General features: G+C 40.0%; 1 protein-coding gene across 15 annotated transcripts in view; it reads left to right on the top strand.

The window, feature by feature from the left end:
• DOCK10 (dedicator of cytokinesis 10) overlaps positions 1-19,291 on the top strand; it is a 141,229-nt gene that overhangs the window by 56,694 nt on the left and 65,244 nt on the right. For all 15 annotated transcript variants that reach the window (XM_019007829.2, XM_019007826.2, XM_033516580.1 and 12 more), the window contains exons 3-7: positions 2,857-2,946; positions 10,565-10,647; positions 14,437-14,509; positions 14,818-14,952; positions 15,208-15,342. In XM_019007829.2, coding sequence (XP_018863374.1) covers positions 2,857-2,946; positions 10,565-10,647; positions 14,437-14,509; positions 14,818-14,952; positions 15,208-15,342 — 516 coding nt within the window. The remainder of the gene's footprint in view (positions 1-2,856; positions 2,947-10,564; positions 10,648-14,436; positions 14,510-14,817; positions 14,953-15,207; positions 15,343-19,291) is intronic.

Below are 19,291 nucleotides of genomic sequence, written 5' to 3'. Positions count from 1 at the left end.
TTTAGGCTGATACCTGCATTATTTGATTAGGACCGTTTGTGTGCACAAATGAGAGGGTAATTTGTCTCTGCCTTGAACAAACAATTGCCATGATTGCCTAAACATTAGAAAAATAGGCTGAATTCACAGCACATTTATAAATATTGAATTCTCTAGATAAAGCCTCTGATTTTTTGCATGACTGTTTCAGAAGCATATATTCTGTTGTTGAAATTTCGTTCTGTTCTGAACAATGCAGTTTTGGTGAATAATGCCATGCCTGATCAACCTTTAAGAGCATTTAACTTTGGAAGTAATCAACTGTGAACAGGAAGAGCCTTTGTGGCCAAGCTTTTGCAGCGAAGTGGTTCGACATAACTAGTTCTCAGAAGGGAAGTGCTTTGTAGTTTTTAACACAAGTTTAAATATGACAATATGCAACATTTTCCATGTCCCAATTCTTTGTAAATAAACCTGTGATATTCTTTCTCAAAGTCTACAAAGGCAACGAGGCCAGTGTTACCTGATTTCTCAGGTTTGCAGGGCTGTGTTTCTTTCTCTCAAGCACAGTCTTGTTGGGAAGGACACTGGGGAAATGTACCATGGGCAAGAACAGAGGGCTTGGGTGAAAACCTGTCTTGTTCAGCTACAGTATTTTAACAGGCTGTGTAAGGAGAGGGAGGCACGATGGCCCCACTAAGACAAATATTAGCTCTCTCAGTGTGTTCATAACACTTGACAGGAAGTGTTGTGTTAGGTAAAAGAATTGACTCGCTCTATTTTTTACCTATAAAAACAAGATACTGGAAACTACTTTCTGTGCAATACATGGAGCAGGCAAGTTTTGCTGTGGGCAAGCAGAACAGGTCTCTGTGAAGCTTATTCACCATCATGACAGGGTCAGTGTGAGGTACAGGGTGCATTACATCTCTTCTCCTGTGGTCTCCCACTCTGCCTCGGTCTGGGAAGAGCTGTGGATCCTCAGCAGTGCTGTGTGTGATGGGAGGATGGAGTTTTGTGGCTGCAGAGCTCAGCCCTGGGAAAAGCTCCACATCTTGGGCCACAGGGGCACCCCAGGCTTTCCAGCTGTGCTCAGGGATTGTGTCTTGTCATGACTGCTTAAAAAATGTTTCTGCTTAAAATGTCACATATGTGTGAAGGGAATAAGGTGCATTTCAGAGTCTGTGGGTGCTGCTGAGAAGTCCCTAAGCAACCAAGAATTCAGACATCTATTACTAAGCATGGCCTGAAAAGTCATACTTCTCTACTTCTGCCTCTTTTACTCATAGACTCATAGATTGTGTAAATCACTTCATGCAGCCATTGGTAACACAGCTGCGTAGAGCCCAGGAACCCACATTTAGGAAACTGTGCTCAGTTTGTTAGAACAATGGGACTTTTTCTCACTTCGTGGTGTCTGAGGCCATCATAATTTTTTGTGAGACCTGTGGTTTAATCATATTGTTTCCTGAGCCTTCTGGATGAAACAGAAAAAGTTTGGGGAATCCCATGATCTTTCTGCCTGATACGTGTCTTTCTTCCATAACTACTCATGTGGAAAGTGATGGGGGAAATCAGAGTGGTTTGTGTTAGCTTTAATGGAAATTGCAGTCAAATAATATCCAGACACTGGTTGTGTAGAGTCTGGGTGCTTCAATTTATAGAGAGAAAACATCACCTTTTAGTCTGAGGGTGAGGATAAGGAGGAGAGCCTCCAGGGACACAGTAGGTACTGCAAGCTGCTTCATGGTATTAGTGTGTAGTGATTCTTCATACTAAACCAGTTGTATGGCACATGCCTTCCTCTGGAAATCATGGGTCTTTCTGTAATGGAAGAGAAAATGGTTTTGGGAGGCCAGATTTCTCTGGGTTTCAGTCCTTCGCTGTCTTGAATGACAGAGTTAGTCCACTGAACTGAGAGCATAATCTGAGCTGCTGGGCATTGATTTTGGTTGTTTTCTCCTCTTATGGCAGAGAAAATGAGTAGGACGGATCTGTAGGTTAATTGAAAATACCCCAAAGCTTCCCCTTGGGAGCCTTCTGTGAAGTGGCTGCCTTGGCCGAGCCCAGCGCAGAGCCCTGGGTCACACAGGCACTGCTGGTGGCCCTGGCCTCTTGCTGGCCTGCTGGGAACCAGAAGCTTGGCTCCTTGTGGAGAACTTCAGGAGATCCACTTTCCTCTGTGGTTTCCTGCTCTGGGGCCTGACAAGACAGCTCAGCCAGCAGCTGCTTTCAGAAAAAGGGCTTTATTTGTGCAGGCTGTGGAGGCTGGAAGTGGCTGCAGGCAGTGCCAGGAGGCCCTGCTCAGCCCTGTCCTGCTGCCTGGGCCCACAGGTGGGAATGTCCCTCCCAGAAGCTGCTGCCTGGTTCTCCTCACTTTCCAGCCCTTGAGCTGTCCTGTGACACTCCTTTTGCAGCTTCCTGGGGTGACTCTGCTCCTCTCTTCTCCGTTCAAAAGAGTCAAAGCTTTTAGTTCTATCTCCACATTCCTCACCAAAAATGCATGAGGTGGAGAAGGGAAGTGGAGGAAGCAAGTATCACTATTGGATTTGGCATGTGTTTCTGGGAGAGGATGTATGGAAGACCTGACTTTTTAATCAGAAAACTCAGAGACTGAAGGAACTATACTTGGAACAGTTTTATTCCCAGAAATCTCCTTGAACACTGTTCTTGCTTGTAATTAATGCCTTAGCTGATAGTATTGAATAGTGTGTGTGGGCAGGAGCTGGGTTGCAGTTGTTGATATGCATGTGTGTTGGCTGCATGACAAACTGAAAAATGCAAGCCATGATAACAAGGTTCTTAACCTCTTCCTGAGACAAAACTGCTGTTCTGTTTGGCTTTGACTAAATTGCACATTTTTTTGTTTATTGTCAGATAGACACAATTTCACTGGAAATCAGGACGCTGTATCCTTCTGTACCTGAAGATGCAGAACAAAAAGCAGAAAATTTATTTGTTAGAGAGGTGAGTATCTAATTTTAAATTAATCCAAGAGTTTGGGGGAGGTTTGCTATGTTTATAATGAGAATCTTTTTTAATATGCTTTAGGTGATTTGAATCAGGATTGGATTTTGAAGGCCAGTAGGAGGGGGGAGGATTAATAGCATGTCTGCAGTTGCATATTGTGAGATGTTTGTATCTTAAAAAATTGCAAATGCACTGAATTAGCCTGTCATTGTGCTGTTTTCCAGCTGCATTCCCTGTCACCACTAGTCCACTGATATTGATGTTGGTATTTTTACATCACTGCTAATGATTGGCCATCTGCATGTGCTTTGCACTTGGAAAATATTGATATCTTTCCAAAAATAGATAACCAGTTGGCAGTGGTTTAGACTCTTAGGTGTTATTACAAGGTATGTATCTCATTTGGAGGTGTACATGTGGAGTAGGTGCACTGTGAAGGGTGCGTAGGGGTTTATATTTATTGTCAGTATTTAGAGTCTGCTTTACCTTACCATAATAGAAAGTTCAACAAGTTCTTCCATGACAGTTAGAGGCCCACCACTGAATAACTGCTCTACCTTTAAAAAAACCCATATGGTTGTGTTTTTTCCATACCTGATCTCAGATTGTAGGAGATTTCTCATCCTGCTTCATCAGGAATATTTTGTGTTGTCACTGGTTTTATCATTTTGAAAGACTTTAGAGGAGCTGGTTGCACTGTTCAAAGGAATTTACTTTAGATGGCCCCCTGAACATTCCCATCTTTCATTATAGATGTGCAATATAGCTCATTTGCATTAACAAAATAAGTTTATGAAACCAAATTTTTGGCCATCTTCTAGAAGGAGTTTAGTTCCGAGCACTTATAATTAGCACATAATGTGATGGTTCTTGGCCTTTCTTTCCACAGACTGGGATTTTTCACACCCTGCTCCTGGTCTGAAAAAATATTTCATATGCACTATAATTGCAAGAGGAAACTGTGGAGGAAAAGTCGGTCACAGACAAACATGGGGATTAGAAATCATGAAGTCCAAAATTAGGCAAAAATGTAGCTGTTGAATTGTATGCAATGTGACATTTTACAGGCTGGCCCAATTTCTTTTCAGCAGGTCTAAAAAGAGCAATAATAATTTATTGCCAGCTCAGATTCCCTGAACTTTGCCATCTTTGTTAATCTGGCAGCAGTGTTAAAGGATAACATAGCTTCTGGAGTTATCTGCCTTCCCAGAAGCTTCACTGCCCTTTCAGCAATTTGGGGTCTGCTTTTTATTTTAAGGTTCCACAAGTTGCAAGGCCAGCACTGTGCTCATGGCCTTACAGAGAAAGGGGTGGGTCTGAAAACAGTGCACAGTGCCTGGGAATCATTACAGCTGAGTAGGCCAAGGGGATGCTAATGGCAACCTGATAAAACACATATTGAGTACATTTATTAGCTTTCTCTGCAGTACCAGTGAGCCAAGGGGAGGGGGAGAGAGGAGCAGAGCAGTGGAAAAAAACAGTACTACAGAACTAAGCTTGTGCATGGAAGAGTAGCAGGGTAAAGACCCTGCTTAAAGTAGTAGAGCATATGTTCCAATTTGCCATAAAGCCAAAAACTAGATATATATGTAAATATATATATAGAGAGAGTAAATTAAACTCCATGGAGAGGATGGTATCTAGTCCAAAATTAGGCAAAACTGAGCACAGGGTTCTGTGAAGATCTGAGATTGTAGTCCCTTGCAGCATTTGCAGAGTTGTGCACCACCCTGGCAGCAGCCTGTTGTGTTCTCATCAGGTGTTCAGCACTTTGGGAGAGATGTACAGGAGTGGAGCTGATGGCCTTCACTTCTCTCTCAGAACTGTGGAAAAGCCATCACTTCACTCACTGAAGGAGTCTTTCTTCAAATATTGCATGATATTGTGAACAGTGAGGATGTCCACCTGGTGTACACTTGACTGGCTGTTGTCACCTGGACTTGTGGCAGCCCAGGATCAAACACTAATTCCTGCTGAGACTCTGGGGAATGTACAGCTCCATATGCTGAAGCCATTTTGGTATCAGCTGTTTGACTGCTCCCTATCTCAGTACTTCAGCAAGTCGAGACAAAGGCATCGAGCAAGTTGGTGAGCTGCAAAAGAAGGGTCTGCTCTTGGAGGAGAAACTCATTTCCTCCATATGGTACAGTGTGGGGACATGGTATTGAAATTGTTTCAAGACCTCAGATCCATGATCTCTTGTCTCATTCTTCTGGGTGCTTGGTGGTGTTCAGATGGACTTGTCTACAAGACAAGGGCATTTGTAAAGGGCTATCAGAAGTCTGTGATAATGCCTTAACATCCTGGCTGTTTCTTCCTGGCTGTGTGTTACCTATAGTTAAAGTATTAACTATATTTTAAAGTTAGTACTTTGTGAATTGATTATTCCTGTACCTGTGGTTGTATTAGGATATTTTCCTTGTGGATTTTTCCACCTTAACTTTTCTTAGGCAGAACCAACCTGAGGAACTAAATCAGGTTTGAAGAAAAGAGAAGTTTCCAGAAACTTTTAAAGTCAAAATAAAATTATCTTCAGTGGTTTGTTGTTTTAAGTATTCCTGACTTCCTTATTCATGCTGTTTCCTTCCAAATTCTGAATTTTCTCACTCATCGCAGAGTCTGCTGTACCTCTTCTGCCTTTTTGCCAGTCAGCATTGTCTTCATGGTCCATAATTGTGCTGAAAAGAAACATTCACTTCGCTAGAAACAAAATAAAATTCTTCCTTTTAGACAATAAAAACCTTCCTAATATCACCTTTCCTTAGTCTGCATTCTGCATATGCAGATCAAATGGGAATTCTTGGGATTTTCCCCACATTTCATTTGGAAATATAAGGGGATAGTGCACTTTGCTATTCAGAGTTACATTTCATTTGAGGAACTTTAACTGCCTAATTGCAACATATTTAATCCCATATTGGTCTGCATCTGGTCAGTATTTTCAGGAAGAATGCAGGCATGAGCTCACAAATACTTGCTGTTTGTGTGTGTGTATCCATAGGAATAAAATTCTAGGTATATGTAAAAAATAATGCAGAAAGTAAATAAATATTAATTGTCAACTCACCTTTAACAAATGAGTTTAAGTCAGGTGATCCTGCCAAAAAAGCAAGATTCTTCTTGGGTAAGCTTTTGGGAAACATGTTTGCAGAGGGGATGTCCCCATGAATGAGGAGGTATGGGAGCTGTGCAGGGGTAGAGGAGTAATTTTCCTGTGTGAAAACCAAATCAAAATGAAATAACAGTGTAGAAATATTGCAGTTTCATTCAGTGAATGACGTGGTTAATTTTGTCTATAACATTACAGTGTTCATTCACGTGGGTGTCTCTGAACTTTCCTGTCAAGGTTTTGTAGATATACAAGAGGGAGTTGTCACTTGCAGAAAGCTTTGCAAGATGCTTGCCACTCATCTGAGGGAGTTTTTATTTGAGATTTTGCAGGGTGGGTCTACAGGATCTGTAAGTCATTATGAAACATGAGTTATATTAATCACAGTGTATAAAAGCCACAGCCTCCTGTATAACTTCTGAAAGCGGTGGTGTGCCCATAGTGTTGATTTCTGAGGCTTTTTGATTTGCAGGCTAACCTGCATTGTTCTTACCTCTTTCAAAATCAGACTAAAATGGGAACTCCTGTTGACAATGACACCCAGAAAGTTATGTTGTTTCTCATAACAGTGTAAATTTCCCCATCTTCAGAATCTAAGTTTTTTCAGTGCTTGAAAGAGCTGTAGTGTCAAGGCTAGACACAGATTATTAAAGGATAGTGAATCTTCTGGTAGCACAGATGATAAATACTTGCTAAAATGTTTGATACTTTAATAGTGTGATTGGATGTTTTGGCTGTGACTTGCCTGTGTCAGTGGACTCTATGTGTGAGCTGTTATTTTAGGAATAGTTTTGAGAGCCCCAGGATGAAGGTCCAGGTTGGCAGCAGACACTGGTGATGCTGCAGGGCTCATTGTGGGCAGGCCTGGGTGGAGGGCTGGATTTCACCCAGGGTGATCCCAGCACCTTCCATCTCCCTGAGCCCTGCACGCTTCCTTCCTTGGGCTGCTGCAGCCGAGAGGGGAGGCTCTGTGAGCAGGGCCCTGCACGTCATGGGCAGAGCACACAGCCACCTCTGTGGCTTCCTCTCCAGCACTGTGGCCACATCCAGCTCTGGAACATCTTTGTTTTCTGTTTCCAAGCTCCTGTGTATGCTTGCCCTGCCCTGTTCCACCTCAGGAGCAGCCACTCTGCCAGGGTTTCTCTGTCCGTGCAGTTCCTCTGCAAGGAGCCCACTTGTTCCACCAATTACTTTAATTGTACATGCATCTCTGTTTCTGAAGACCACATACTAGTGCTCTCTTAGAGAGGATATAAGCAGGGAAGTTGTTTGTTTCCTTTTGTGTTTTCCTCATTTCCCCCTTTTTGCTGTTTTATTGTTTTGTTTGTTTGTTTGTTTGTGGGGTTTTGTTTGTCTAGGGTTTTTTTGTTGGCTAGTTGGCTGGTTGTTTTGTTTTTCTTTCCCTCCAAAAGGTTCCTTTCCATTTCTGGGTAAATCTTAAGTGTCTTTTTCACAGCGATAGCCATCATGCTGTCATCACCAGAACCAGAGATAAGAAGTTACACACGGAAAAAGTCTGCAGGATTGTCTGTCCCTGTAAGGAAAACTTAGGCCATCTGGACAAAAACAAAAAAGAAAAAGCAAAAACCGAAGGAAAGACCTTAGTTTGAAAGGGCCCCTGGGAATGGGCTGTGCTGCCTGCCTGGTTAACAGAGCAGTAGAAAGTTCATGCAAACATGTGCCAACCCTCCCACATCCCAAAACTTCCATTTCTCTGTCTGTATTTTTCCTCCCCCACAGTTCACTTGAGCTCAACATCCCCTGTATTGGTGCCTCTGTTCTTTGCCAGGAACAGGAGTATCCAGCTCTAGCCTCCTTGTGAAATCTCTGCCTCTAGAAAGGTTTTCCCTGCTCCTCAAATCAGGTTTGCAGCTATTGTTCCTCATTGCTGAAACTTAATTTCCAATTTAAAGAAATCATTCTAAGTCAGTACGATTAGCAGAAAAATTTAATTTTCAGTTGGGATATTCTGAAGAGAAAATCAGTACCCCTTTTTTTGGTGTTACTTTTTAAGTTAGCTCCAGTTTCCCCACAGAAGCTAGTCCAACAACAGCAGTAGCTGTTGCACTGGATTGGCTTGTCTTTTGTGAATTTACTGAGTGATACTTGAATGTGCTGCTTTGTCCCCTTTGATTTGTATTTTGATTAGCTTTTTCTTGGAGGAGCACAATAAACCTTTATAGTTACAAGCTAAAATACTGTGGCCTGCTCTATATGTTATTCACAACTGCTTTTTTGAACACACCAGCCTATAATGTTTGCAATAAAAGCCTGCATTGAGAGGTCTCTGTGGGCTTTAATTGCATCTGTTAAATAAAATACTTAGTAATGAAAGTACCACAGTGGAAAAGTGGTCCTTTCTGTAGAAGGTTCACTTGGTTTACACTTTCCAAGGAGAAGGGGAGTGATGTGTGGAGGTTCTGGGCTCACAATGCTCTGTGAGCTTTTCATTGGCTTATGTAGAACAGTGAATATGTTATTCTTGTGTAAGAATTCTTACAGCCTAGGTGACTGTCACACACATTTAACACAAATACAACAGTGACCAGGTTGTTTTATAAAGAATCATAAAACAGAAAGCTTGGTGTGAAGTGGGGTTTTTTTTTTTATTATTATCTCTTCATTCAGAGGCTGAGTGCAAACAATGCTGGAGAAGTTTTCAGGCTTTGAACCTGACCCTGGCAAGTGCAGAGAGAGTCAGTAATAATGCTGTAATATTATCCTCATTCTTGGAGAATATGTGATTATATTGTCTGATGGTCACACTTTATTCTGCATCCTGTAAAATAATGAGGTTTTGTGTCAGATGAGAAGGTAAATACTGGATCCACGGGGAATGTGTTTACTGCCTTTGGTTGTGCTGAACTGCCAGTGAGAGAAATGCCTATAAATGTGCACCCACTTCCTTGCCACCTTTTCCACACTCTAAACCAAATAAAGCTGTCACAGAAAACTGAATACGAAGAAGATGACTTCCTAAAATAATTTGTGGGTACATACTCTGCATATTTTGCACAAGATTTAAAAAAAGAGATCTGTTAAGCCAGTGCTGAGTAATTTAGACAGCCCATCTGAGGTTTGCTCCAGCAGCCTGATCATCCACTCTCTGTCCCTCTGAGGCAGAGACCCCTGTGCAAGCAATGACTCCCATGGGTACTTTGAAGAAGCTGGGAATTAAGAGAGGGAATAATTCCAGCTGAAGCAGTCAACCTTTTATACTAATTTATAATTTTCCTTTTATTCTCTTCTACTTTCTCTGCACAGTTTTTTTGTATTTAGACACCTTTAATCTATCTGTTATTCCATTTTGTTTGACTCCTGGAGTCTCATGCCTTTCTGTGAGACTGTCTTTACTCTTCCCACCTCAGATTCCTTTCAATCCTGCTGCTTTTCTCTACTGCAGGTCTCCACCCTTTTCCTTCCTGATGTGCCTCCTTTTCCCTACAGTGTTGGGCAGCAGCTTCTGCTGTTGGGTTCTGGGCTTGACCCTTCTCTTTCTTCCTTTCCATCTCAGGTGGGCTGGCACAAATTTCCAGGTGGAGCGTGGGAAGAAAGTAATACAATACTGGGGTAAAATCTTTAGCATAGTGCAAGTATCAGTTTGCAGTTTACACTCTGTATGAACAATCCCTGGAAATTCTGACAGTGTATCGTTGTTTTTGTAGATGCGCACCTCAGCAATAACCGCACATATTTCATGCATCTTGTTGTTTGTTGCCTTTCAGAATGTCATGTTGTGTTTAACTGCATTGATAAAAGTTCTGCATCAAATAAACTGCACAGATATTCTGGTGTGTTTGACAGCACAGCCAAGCCCTTCTGTATAGATCAGGTTTGGCTTCCTTATTTAAGGGAGATTGATGTACTAAGAACAATTTCCAAAGGCAAATGCAAAACAAGCAAGAAATTTTTTGGACAGCAAAATCTACATGATGACATGACTGAGCAAATTCAGTGTGGAAGGGAAAATGAGACTGGTGAAAAATTATGGTCCTATTAATACATTCCTGAATGTTACTAAGAGGTTAAAGATCAATCCTTAAGGGTAGATAAAAAGTGGAGAGCTTGTGCTGCAATAAGGGGCAGTAAAATAGTAAGGCAAATGTATTTACAGTGGAAGGCTTAGGTAATGAAACAGGATGCAAACAAAAAATGTGTAATCAATGTCCATGGAGGAAGTCAGGCTTAAACTAGATCAAGTCTTTTGAGACAGTAGCTATGTAATTTAATGATGCTTCCTAGAAAGCAGATGAGAATCAGTAAAGCATGTTAAATTGCTATCATCTCCCTCCTCCATCTTGTGTGATTCAGTGCATTTGATTTTAAAGGGAAATTGTGCTTCAAAAGATGGAAACATATGAGTCTGGATTTCCTTTATGAGCTGCTCTAAAAGGGAAGAATATGTTCTCTAGCACGTGGACTGCCTCAGAACTTTTATCAGTTCTCTAGCCGAGCCTAAACCCTTGTAGTAATTTTATTGTTGTTGTTTGCATTTCTTCTATTTAGGCTTGTAAATACTACAGTTCCCACTGGCATGTTGTGAACTACAAATATGAATCCTATTCAGAAGACTTTCGACACTTACCACAGTAAGAACTTACATATGTTCCTTCTTTAATTTTTTTCCCTCTTTAGGCTTGTCTTATTTGCTAAGCTTTGTCCATATTTGCACTTTCCTTTGTCTTCTACGCTGTGCTTGTTTTACTGTATTTTTAGTGCCTTGCATTTTTAAAAAGGGGAAGCAAAGGTCCTTCAGAAAAGTTCAAGACTCTGCAGAATTCCCTGGTATCAACAAACTCCATTAGTGCTGATTCAAATCCTTACAAGCTTATTTGCGTTTTTAAAGCACAGTTGATACAGGAGAGGTGGCTTTTCGTTTTCCTTAATAATGCATAAATGTCACTCACCTTTCACTGGGATTCATTCTCCTTTTAGTTGCCCTGTGGAGTAGAGAGTAGGATTTCAGTGCTTTATAGCTGCATTGCTCAGAACTGGGTGCACTGGTGGTGCAAGGCTGCAGAGGTGTGCTGGTGTCAGGGTAAGGGGCATCCCTCCTGTGCTTGGAGACACATGAACATGAAAATCACTGTAAAAGTGCTGGGAGGAGCAGGAAAAGTTCCTTGACTTGAGTGGAAAGAAATTGAGAGTGTGGTGCTCATTCCTACATGCATGAGTTTCTACCCATACTCTTATTTCTCTAAGGTTTGTGTCCTGCCCCTGAGGAAGGTTTTAGAGAGTAGTTGCCAAAATCACCAAGTGCCAGGATGAGCTCTGTTACTGCCTCCTTTCCTGGAGTTTGAGTCACTAAAATTACAATACTGGATGAAAAAGGTTTTTACCTGCATATAAGACAGGAATGAATGACTGCTCCAAATATGGGTTGGATGGAAACTAGTTCTAACTTTATTGCTTTAGGAACTGATAAAACTCATAAAGCTGAGTCTTATGGCCTAGTTAGATGCTGTGTTCAGAGGGTTTTGCTCTGCAAACCTTCCTTTAGATCTGCATTTGTGCTTGTAGGTTGGCATTTTTATGAACAGCATACGTGGTAGTACATAAAGCCATTAAGAGCACTTTTGCTAATTAGAGATTATAAACACACCCTTACTTAAGTACCCAGCCTGCTGATTGGTTCAGAAAATTAATGCATTTAGTGCTCAAGAAAAATGGTTGTAGCACAGCAGTTTTCCATTTAACCTTAAATGTCTTCACTCTTATGAAATATGCATTGGACAGATGTGGGTGCATTGCTGTGCAGAAAAGTACATTTTAGCTGATTACGTACATCCTCTTCTGCAAAGGATATTTTAGTGTGGTGCTTAATGGGATTTGCTTTCATGGGTTCATGCTCCAAGGGTACCAAGGTGTCTTGCATCTTACTTTTTCCTCCTTCCTAATGCATACATTGTACTGAGGATTATACTGACACGAGATCTTGTGTCTTGTATCCCTCAGGGAAGGTTTGGCTGCCACACTTGTTGATGTTTCAGACAAAAAGTCATAGCAGGAGTTGCTTGCATTTTGTTTGCTGGAAGCTGCCATGGCTTTTGAGCTTAACATAACTTTAACAGATCTGGTTTGAGATCCACCTCATTTCATATTGTTTCCAACCTCTTCAACCTCGATTTGCATGTGCATGTTACAAAGTTTGGTGGTTTAGACTTAATCTTCTCGAAAAAAATAAAGAGGCTTGATATGTCCTGGTCATTATACTGTATCTCACTGTTGGTAGCTCTGGATGCCTACTTTTTACTGGTTTTTGTTTGATTTGAAGAAACCTGCTGTTATACTTTCAGAAATCTGAACATGTTCTTGTATCAATCCCTTTATAGGAAGTCATAGTGTAGGCGAACAATGGATGAGTGTTAAGTGTTTAGCTTTACATGGTGGCAAGCCATATCATTTACAATACCAGATCTAACTGTGGCTAAAGTAATTCCATTCACTGAGGGTGTGCTGAACTTCCCTGTGGGCATTTCCATGTAGAAACAAGAATATCGGGGCTCAGCAGCTTTCAGCAGCACCGAAGGACTTCATGCTTGGGTGTGCTTGAGGCCGTGCTGTGCTGGGTGACACAGTGGTACAAAACCTCAAGTAATGGCTGCAGGGTGTAGCAGAGCTTTGTGAGTTACTCTTTCTGAATGCTGGCCCTTTCTGGTTGGAAAGCAGTTGCTGTGTGATGCTGAGCACCCAGGGCAGGCAGTGAGTTCTCCACATGTCCACTGCAGTACTGCTGTGGCACCAGGGCAGAGCTCAGCACCATGTGCATGACAGGATCAAAATATTTAGCAATATTTTGCTTCGGTTTTTCTCTGAGTGTGTTCCTCCTTGGAGGTTTCTCTCAGCTCTTTCTAACCCGTTAAATTCCTCTCTGTGAGCTCTCACTACCTCTTTTACACCATGTTTTATGCTTTGTGCTGGTGTGTTCTTGCTTCTTAAGCAAGTGGATGGATGGGTGGGAGAAGATTCACTGTGTGCTGTGCTGACTGTCTGGGAACAGAAAGAGTCATTAGCAAAATTTTTTGCTGCTGTTCATAGGAAACCTGGAACACTTGGTAGATGTTTCAGGTATAGTGTATAGTGCCTCTTTTTATAAAAGGTGGGATTTGGCTTGAGATTTTTGGATTGGAGTCCTTTCAGGTGGGAATGTTTGTGTAAGAATCTATAACAGCTGCCTTCAGTTGCATTGGAAAATCTACAATGATTTTCCATCACAAATATTGTGACTATTAAAGCTCTACAGATGTCAAAAATGCCAGTACATTGTCAGTGTTCCTTTTATTCAAAGCATTGATCAGTTGTTCACTGCAAATAAACTGCAAAACTGGAGCAAACCAAAGAGGGAATGAAACACTCTTGTGTTCTCTGTGCACTTGTGGTGTCATGGGCACATCACGGGAACACTGGTTTTGAAATGGGGAAAACAAAGAGGAGATAGGCATTGCTCATTACTCTGATCTTCCTTATCTGTAATTTATGAATGAATGAATAAAAAATAAAAAAGGTCAAAGTTATATTTTTTGAAATTATTTTTTATTCTGGAAAAGTCAGTCTTCCTAATAAATAATAGCTTTTAGCACAAAAACTTTTTTAGGTTTAATATCATTACTAAAGGTTTTCAAGATGAGATTTGTAATCTTTAGGAATTTGAAAACAGTACTGGAATTTTTCAGGGCACTGAAAAGCATATTTTTTTCCATTTAAAAATACCTTTGAATTTTTATTGTGTGTATTTGGCTATTACTTACTGTTTAATTCTGCAGCATGAGCAGTACCCTGGACCTAAGTACAGTTATTTATGTGCTTAAAAATTAAGAAAATGCTTAAGTGCTTTGCTTTTTCATATTCAGTTGTGGGTTTGAGTATACAGCATAAAGAACTTAAATGGCATCACATCAAAAAGACATCTGTGTATTTTCAAAAATTGCTTGAAGGCTGTACTCATCATATTGAATAGAAAAAGAAATCTTTAACTCATGAAGTGATGTAGAAGCTTTAAGATGGAAGTTTTAATGTTCTTGGTTAAGAAATCTGTTGAAGAGCTCTTTCTTTTGACAGCCTTGAATGGGATATCTCTTTGGAAATTGTTTTGGGTTTGTTGCCCATGGTGGTGGAAGAGCAGTGAAGAGACCAAGAATTGGTATTTTATCATTTGTAAAGAACTGTTGCAGCTTCAGAGTCTTGGGGGAAAAAATAGATACATGTGGCTCAGGAAAAAAAGTATTTTAAAAGTCTAGTGATTTTAAAGGAGACAATAGGATGACAGCAAAAGTTGAACTGACATTGCCATGGGGGCTCAGGATGGTTCCCTCCCTGAAACAGCAGGTACATTATTTGTTTTTAATAAATAAATAAATACATTTTTTCCCCCCTCCCAGAAGTGAATGTAGACCAGAGAAACTGCCATCACATTCCTTTGAAATTGATCATGAAGATGTGGATAAAGATGAAGTATGTATTCTGGTTTGGGTTGTTTTTTTTCTGCTGGGGAAGTTATTTTTTTTGCTTAAATATCAAATAAAGAATTATAATGGAGGGTCATTATCTCCTATAAAATATTTCATGTTTTAAATAGCTCTGAAATAAGTGGAACAGCTTTGTCACATGTCATCCCATGTATGGGAGGGCCATTAATAATGTTTTATTTTAAAAGGAATGAAAGGGTGATTATTTGTTATCAAGCAGATATTCACACATTACAGCTTTTGTCTTGGAATTCAGAAAACAAGTCTGCAGTTTTAACCTTTTCTTCCATATAGGACACAACATCCCACTCATCTTCTAAAGGTGGTGGTGGTGGAGGAGGAGGAGGATTAGCAGCAGGAGTTTACAAGTCTGGATGGCTTTATAAAGGGAATTTCAACAGCACTGTAAACAATAGCATTACTGTTCGGGTAAGGAAACAACATTATTCTTTCTTTATTCCATTTGGATTTATCTTCCCCACAGAGGCACACTTTTTTCCATGCTGTTTACATCTCAGGTTTGATTATATTGCTTTAAACAATAATAAATATTTCATTTGTCTGTAAAATAGTGATTAAAATGCAGTCAGGAGTTACTTATTATTTAAACCCTTTGAATAAAGTATCAGTGAAAATAATTTGCAGTACAACAATTTTCATGCTTCTTCTTTCCCACCACTCCAGTCATTCAAAAAGCGCTATTTCCAGCTGACACAGTTGTCGGATAACTCATATATTATGAATTTTTATAAAGATGAAAAAATATCAAAGGAGCCAAAGGGATGTATTTTTTTGGATTCTTGTACGGGAGTTGTACAGGTAAGTTCCATTTATTTCACTGCAGTATTTTGGGTGTAGGATGCATTTTAAAAGGGTAGTGGAAGAACACGTTCATTAACAGAGTAATGGCCTCGTTAGCAGTTCCAGGAATTGAAAGTACCAATGGTTTTGCTCTTTAATTTGGTGCAGATGGTCAGACTGACAAATTACAAAAAAACACAGCTGCATTATGGTAGCAGACCATGCACACACTCTTTGTCCATGGCAAACATGACAAAAAAATGTTGTGAAATATTTGGGAGGGGTTTCACTGAAATTATTTTCTGAGATGTCAGATTTTACCTCATGCTTACTAAGAGCAGGCTTGCTTGTTGTGGGGTAAAGAGATTCAGGTTACAAAGCATTGCCTGTTGGGAAGGTGTGAAATTAATCTTGTATCCTGAGCCTCCTTGAAGGTCATCACTTCTGGAGATGATAGAGAGTCTTAATGGCATCAGGTAGGACAGAACCTTACTGGTTGTTTGCCAGAAGTTTCTAAACCAACCTTTTTTTTCCTATTGTTACCCTTAGACTGTGTGTTTAGCTTTTTTCTCACATCCAATCCTTTCCTCTAATTCTAATAATATATTTCTCTTTTTTCTTTTGTTTCATTCTAAACAAGATGTTACCTTGAATGGTATGTGACTATTGGCTGATCTAGCCCGATGTGTCACTGAATAAGAAAATGCCTTTTATTTAATCCATGTTTTACTACTTAACCAGTAAAGACTGGTAACAGGGCTGATTTGAGGGTTGCTTTGAGCCTTTCAGGTAACTCAAGGGAACACCCCTGATAAACAAGAAGTTTTCGTTGTGATGCCCCTCCTTTACCTCTAAACCCCTTTAGGTGCAAGAAAAATTATCAGTTCCCAGTGATTCACCCTGGGAACAAGTATTTGCTGGCAGTCCCCAGCTCTGTGGGCAATGGCCATTATCCCTGTTTAGAAGGATGTTTCTTTTTCCAAAAGGGGGTAGAAGAGGATGGAGTTAAGCATGTAGGATAGTGATGCTTGCCAGTGTCAATCCACTGCCTTGAGAGACCCTCACAGGTAGCTTGGAAGAGGAGATTCTTGTGAGAAATCCTGGTTAGAAATTGCTGTTTGCTCCTGCCTGCTGGCAGAAGGGACTTTTCTCTCAAGTTGTGTCTCAGCCAGAGCTCCAGTCCAGCCCTGCAGAATGTATATTATGTACACATTTAATGCTACCTCAGAGGGTGTCCTTTCTGCTGTGCTGTTTCTCATGGCACTCCAGGATAGCAGAAGTGTCTTGACTGCAAGATTTCTGCCCTTTTTTGACTAACTTCTAACAAAAAAAAAAAAAAAAACCTTCAAGAAAACTTTGAAATCCTCCTCCTGAAGCTTTGACAGCGGCTTTTTATATCTACAGTGTTCCTCCAGATTGTCCCACACTGGTGGGTTCTCCTCATGCCTGCCCCAGATACAAGTTGCTGTGGTAGTTTTTGATTTACATTTAGTATGGGACTCACAAATTTGAGCTATCTTCACTAGCAAGAGGTTAGAATCTTAGCCAGGGGTGTACTGGGATGATTACCATCACTTATCAAAGTCTGTGAGGGACTTGGAATCATCAACAAAACCTGGCTTAGAGTTGCCATAAACAGGGAGACCAGAGAATGTGGAGAAACAGTTGGACAAACCTGAATTTTTAGTGTAAAAATGTGATGTGTACATTGTGATTTAATGAGTTTTAATACTGCTATAAAATATTTAAGTCTCTGTTAATGACTTTGAGCTCCTGTTTGATTGAGATAGAATATCAAAATTGTAGTAAATATCCCAGAGAAATCGTCTCCAGATAAAATACAAAATGCTTCCAAAACAATTCAGTTAGTTTGGAAGAATGACCCTGCAGGCATTAGACTTAGCCTGATGTTTCATTTATAGCTCATTCATAGTCTCTTTATTCAATTTTGTATTATTTCTTTCTGGAAGAAATTTTTGGACTTGAAATTAAGTGTTGAAGATTAGGAGTCGAGGTCCATGTACCATATGGAAGGGATTTTATAGAGGAGCAAACTGAGAAATGGTACTTTGGTTTGGTTTTTTTTCCTGTTAACTGATCAGGAAGGTAAAATAGTTGGCCTTACATTTGAAACAAAGACTTTGCTGTAGATCTCATCTGCTTGCCAGAAGTCTGAAGTGCAGATGGAAAAGTGGATATTGAAGTTTTCCTGCCCTGCCTGATGTTTTTAAGGTTCAACATGCAAAATATATTGCTGCATTAGATAATGTCTGAGAGTCTTTCAGTACCTGATTTAAAGATCTTGGCCATGTCTATAAGGGGAAGTCCATAATATAGACAATAAATGCAATCATCTTGTGCTTCAGTATCTGGTTTAGAGAACTTGGCCATGTCATTAGGGGAAATATATAAAATAGAAAATAAATACATTAATTTTAAATGCTTTTGTTCTTATCTGAAGTAAAACTGAAATGCAGCATTCTTCTTTACAGATTTTGCATAAACTGGTGTACATAAACCTCTTTACAAATAATCTGGCTTTAAAAGTTTTATGTGGCCACTACCTAAGATTCTTGGCATAGTTTTGTTCAACTTCTAGCTCTTGGTCAAGCCCATATATAGTTTTATATATATGCAACAGGTTTTCGTGAAGTTTTAGTCTTTTTTTTGCATTAATTTAAATGTATGAATGGAGGAAAGGAGTGATTTCAGATCAGGATAAACACTGAACACCAAAGAACCAATTGGTACAAAACCCAAGCCTATTCTTACTCTGCATTTAATGAACTAAAATTTATAACCCTGAAAGAATATTCACCTCCATAAAGTACTTGAGAGGAAAATTATTTCCTATCAAGAAAATTTCCAGTAGCAGAACTAAAAAATGGCACACATATACACACAGACAATCCCAAGTCAGTTTGGAAAGCCAAGATTTGTCTGACCCCACTGACCCAAGTAGTTCCAGAGGAAGGAGTTCAGTCTTTAAGTGATTCCTGATCTGGGTCATGACATGTAATATAAGAGCTGGAGCAAGTGATTAGCAACAGATTGGGTAGGAATCTTCTAAATCATCTCTGCTGCTGGAAAAAAATGTTCATGGAACTTGCTCCTCAGTGTCCTGGGTTTTCATCCTCCTCTGCTAATCAGTATCAGATTTTGCCTCTGCTCTTCTTAAATAAAAGTATCACTATCTTCTCACCATCTGGCTTGGAAACCTCTTAATAACTTGTTCACATAGAACTGTGCAGAAAAATGCTTACTGTATGTAGAATTACAGGAGACCACTGTGATGTTACTTGAGACTGTTAAAGAAGAAGAAATGGAATGAAATAACCAGTTATGGGGTGGATGATTTTTTTTTTTAAATTTTCATTTGTCAGCATCAGTCCAAGGTTAAATCTGTCAACAAAATGATGGGAATCTTCTGGAATATTGAAATCAAAATGGTGGCACTGATGTCCATCATCAGTCAGTTTTAAAAGTTCAGTGAAACAGTAGGGGAAAGAATGCATTACTGTTCTCTCAGGTATAAGCAAGGGGGAGAGAAAATTGATGCAACTGCTTCCTTAAGACTAAGAGATATGTGCCTCACTAATTGGGTAAATTTGAGAAATGAAGCACATTATGTTAGATCCCATCACTCTGCTTGATTTTATTGAGCTGTTTCAGTAGCTAAGAACCTGTTAATTCTTATGGCAGAAATTGATAGACTTATCATCTCCTGCAAGTAAAATCTGGTGACAGAGAACAGCTCTCAGAACTTAATCTATTCCCAGTACACTGGGCATTTGTTCTTATTTTGTGCTTGAAAAGGATAGCATTGTAATGACTGACCAGCACTGTACCTCACCTTTGTCGTTTGGGAAAAATTGTTGAAATCCCCTAAGTGGTTTTTAAAATCCTTCTAAGACAAAAGTAGATGTGGGAAGTACCCATTGCAATAGATCCTTACTGTGCAGGAATT

The sequence above is a fragment of the Parus major genome, chromosome 9, assembly GCF_001522545.3.
Source record: "Parus major isolate Abel chromosome 9, Parus_major1.1, whole genome shotgun sequence".
Lineage (NCBI taxonomy): Eukaryota > Metazoa > Chordata > Aves > Passeriformes > Paridae > Parus > Parus major.
The sequence above is the reverse complement of the archived record's forward strand: the minus strand, read 5'-3'. Positions and strand labels throughout refer to the sequence as shown.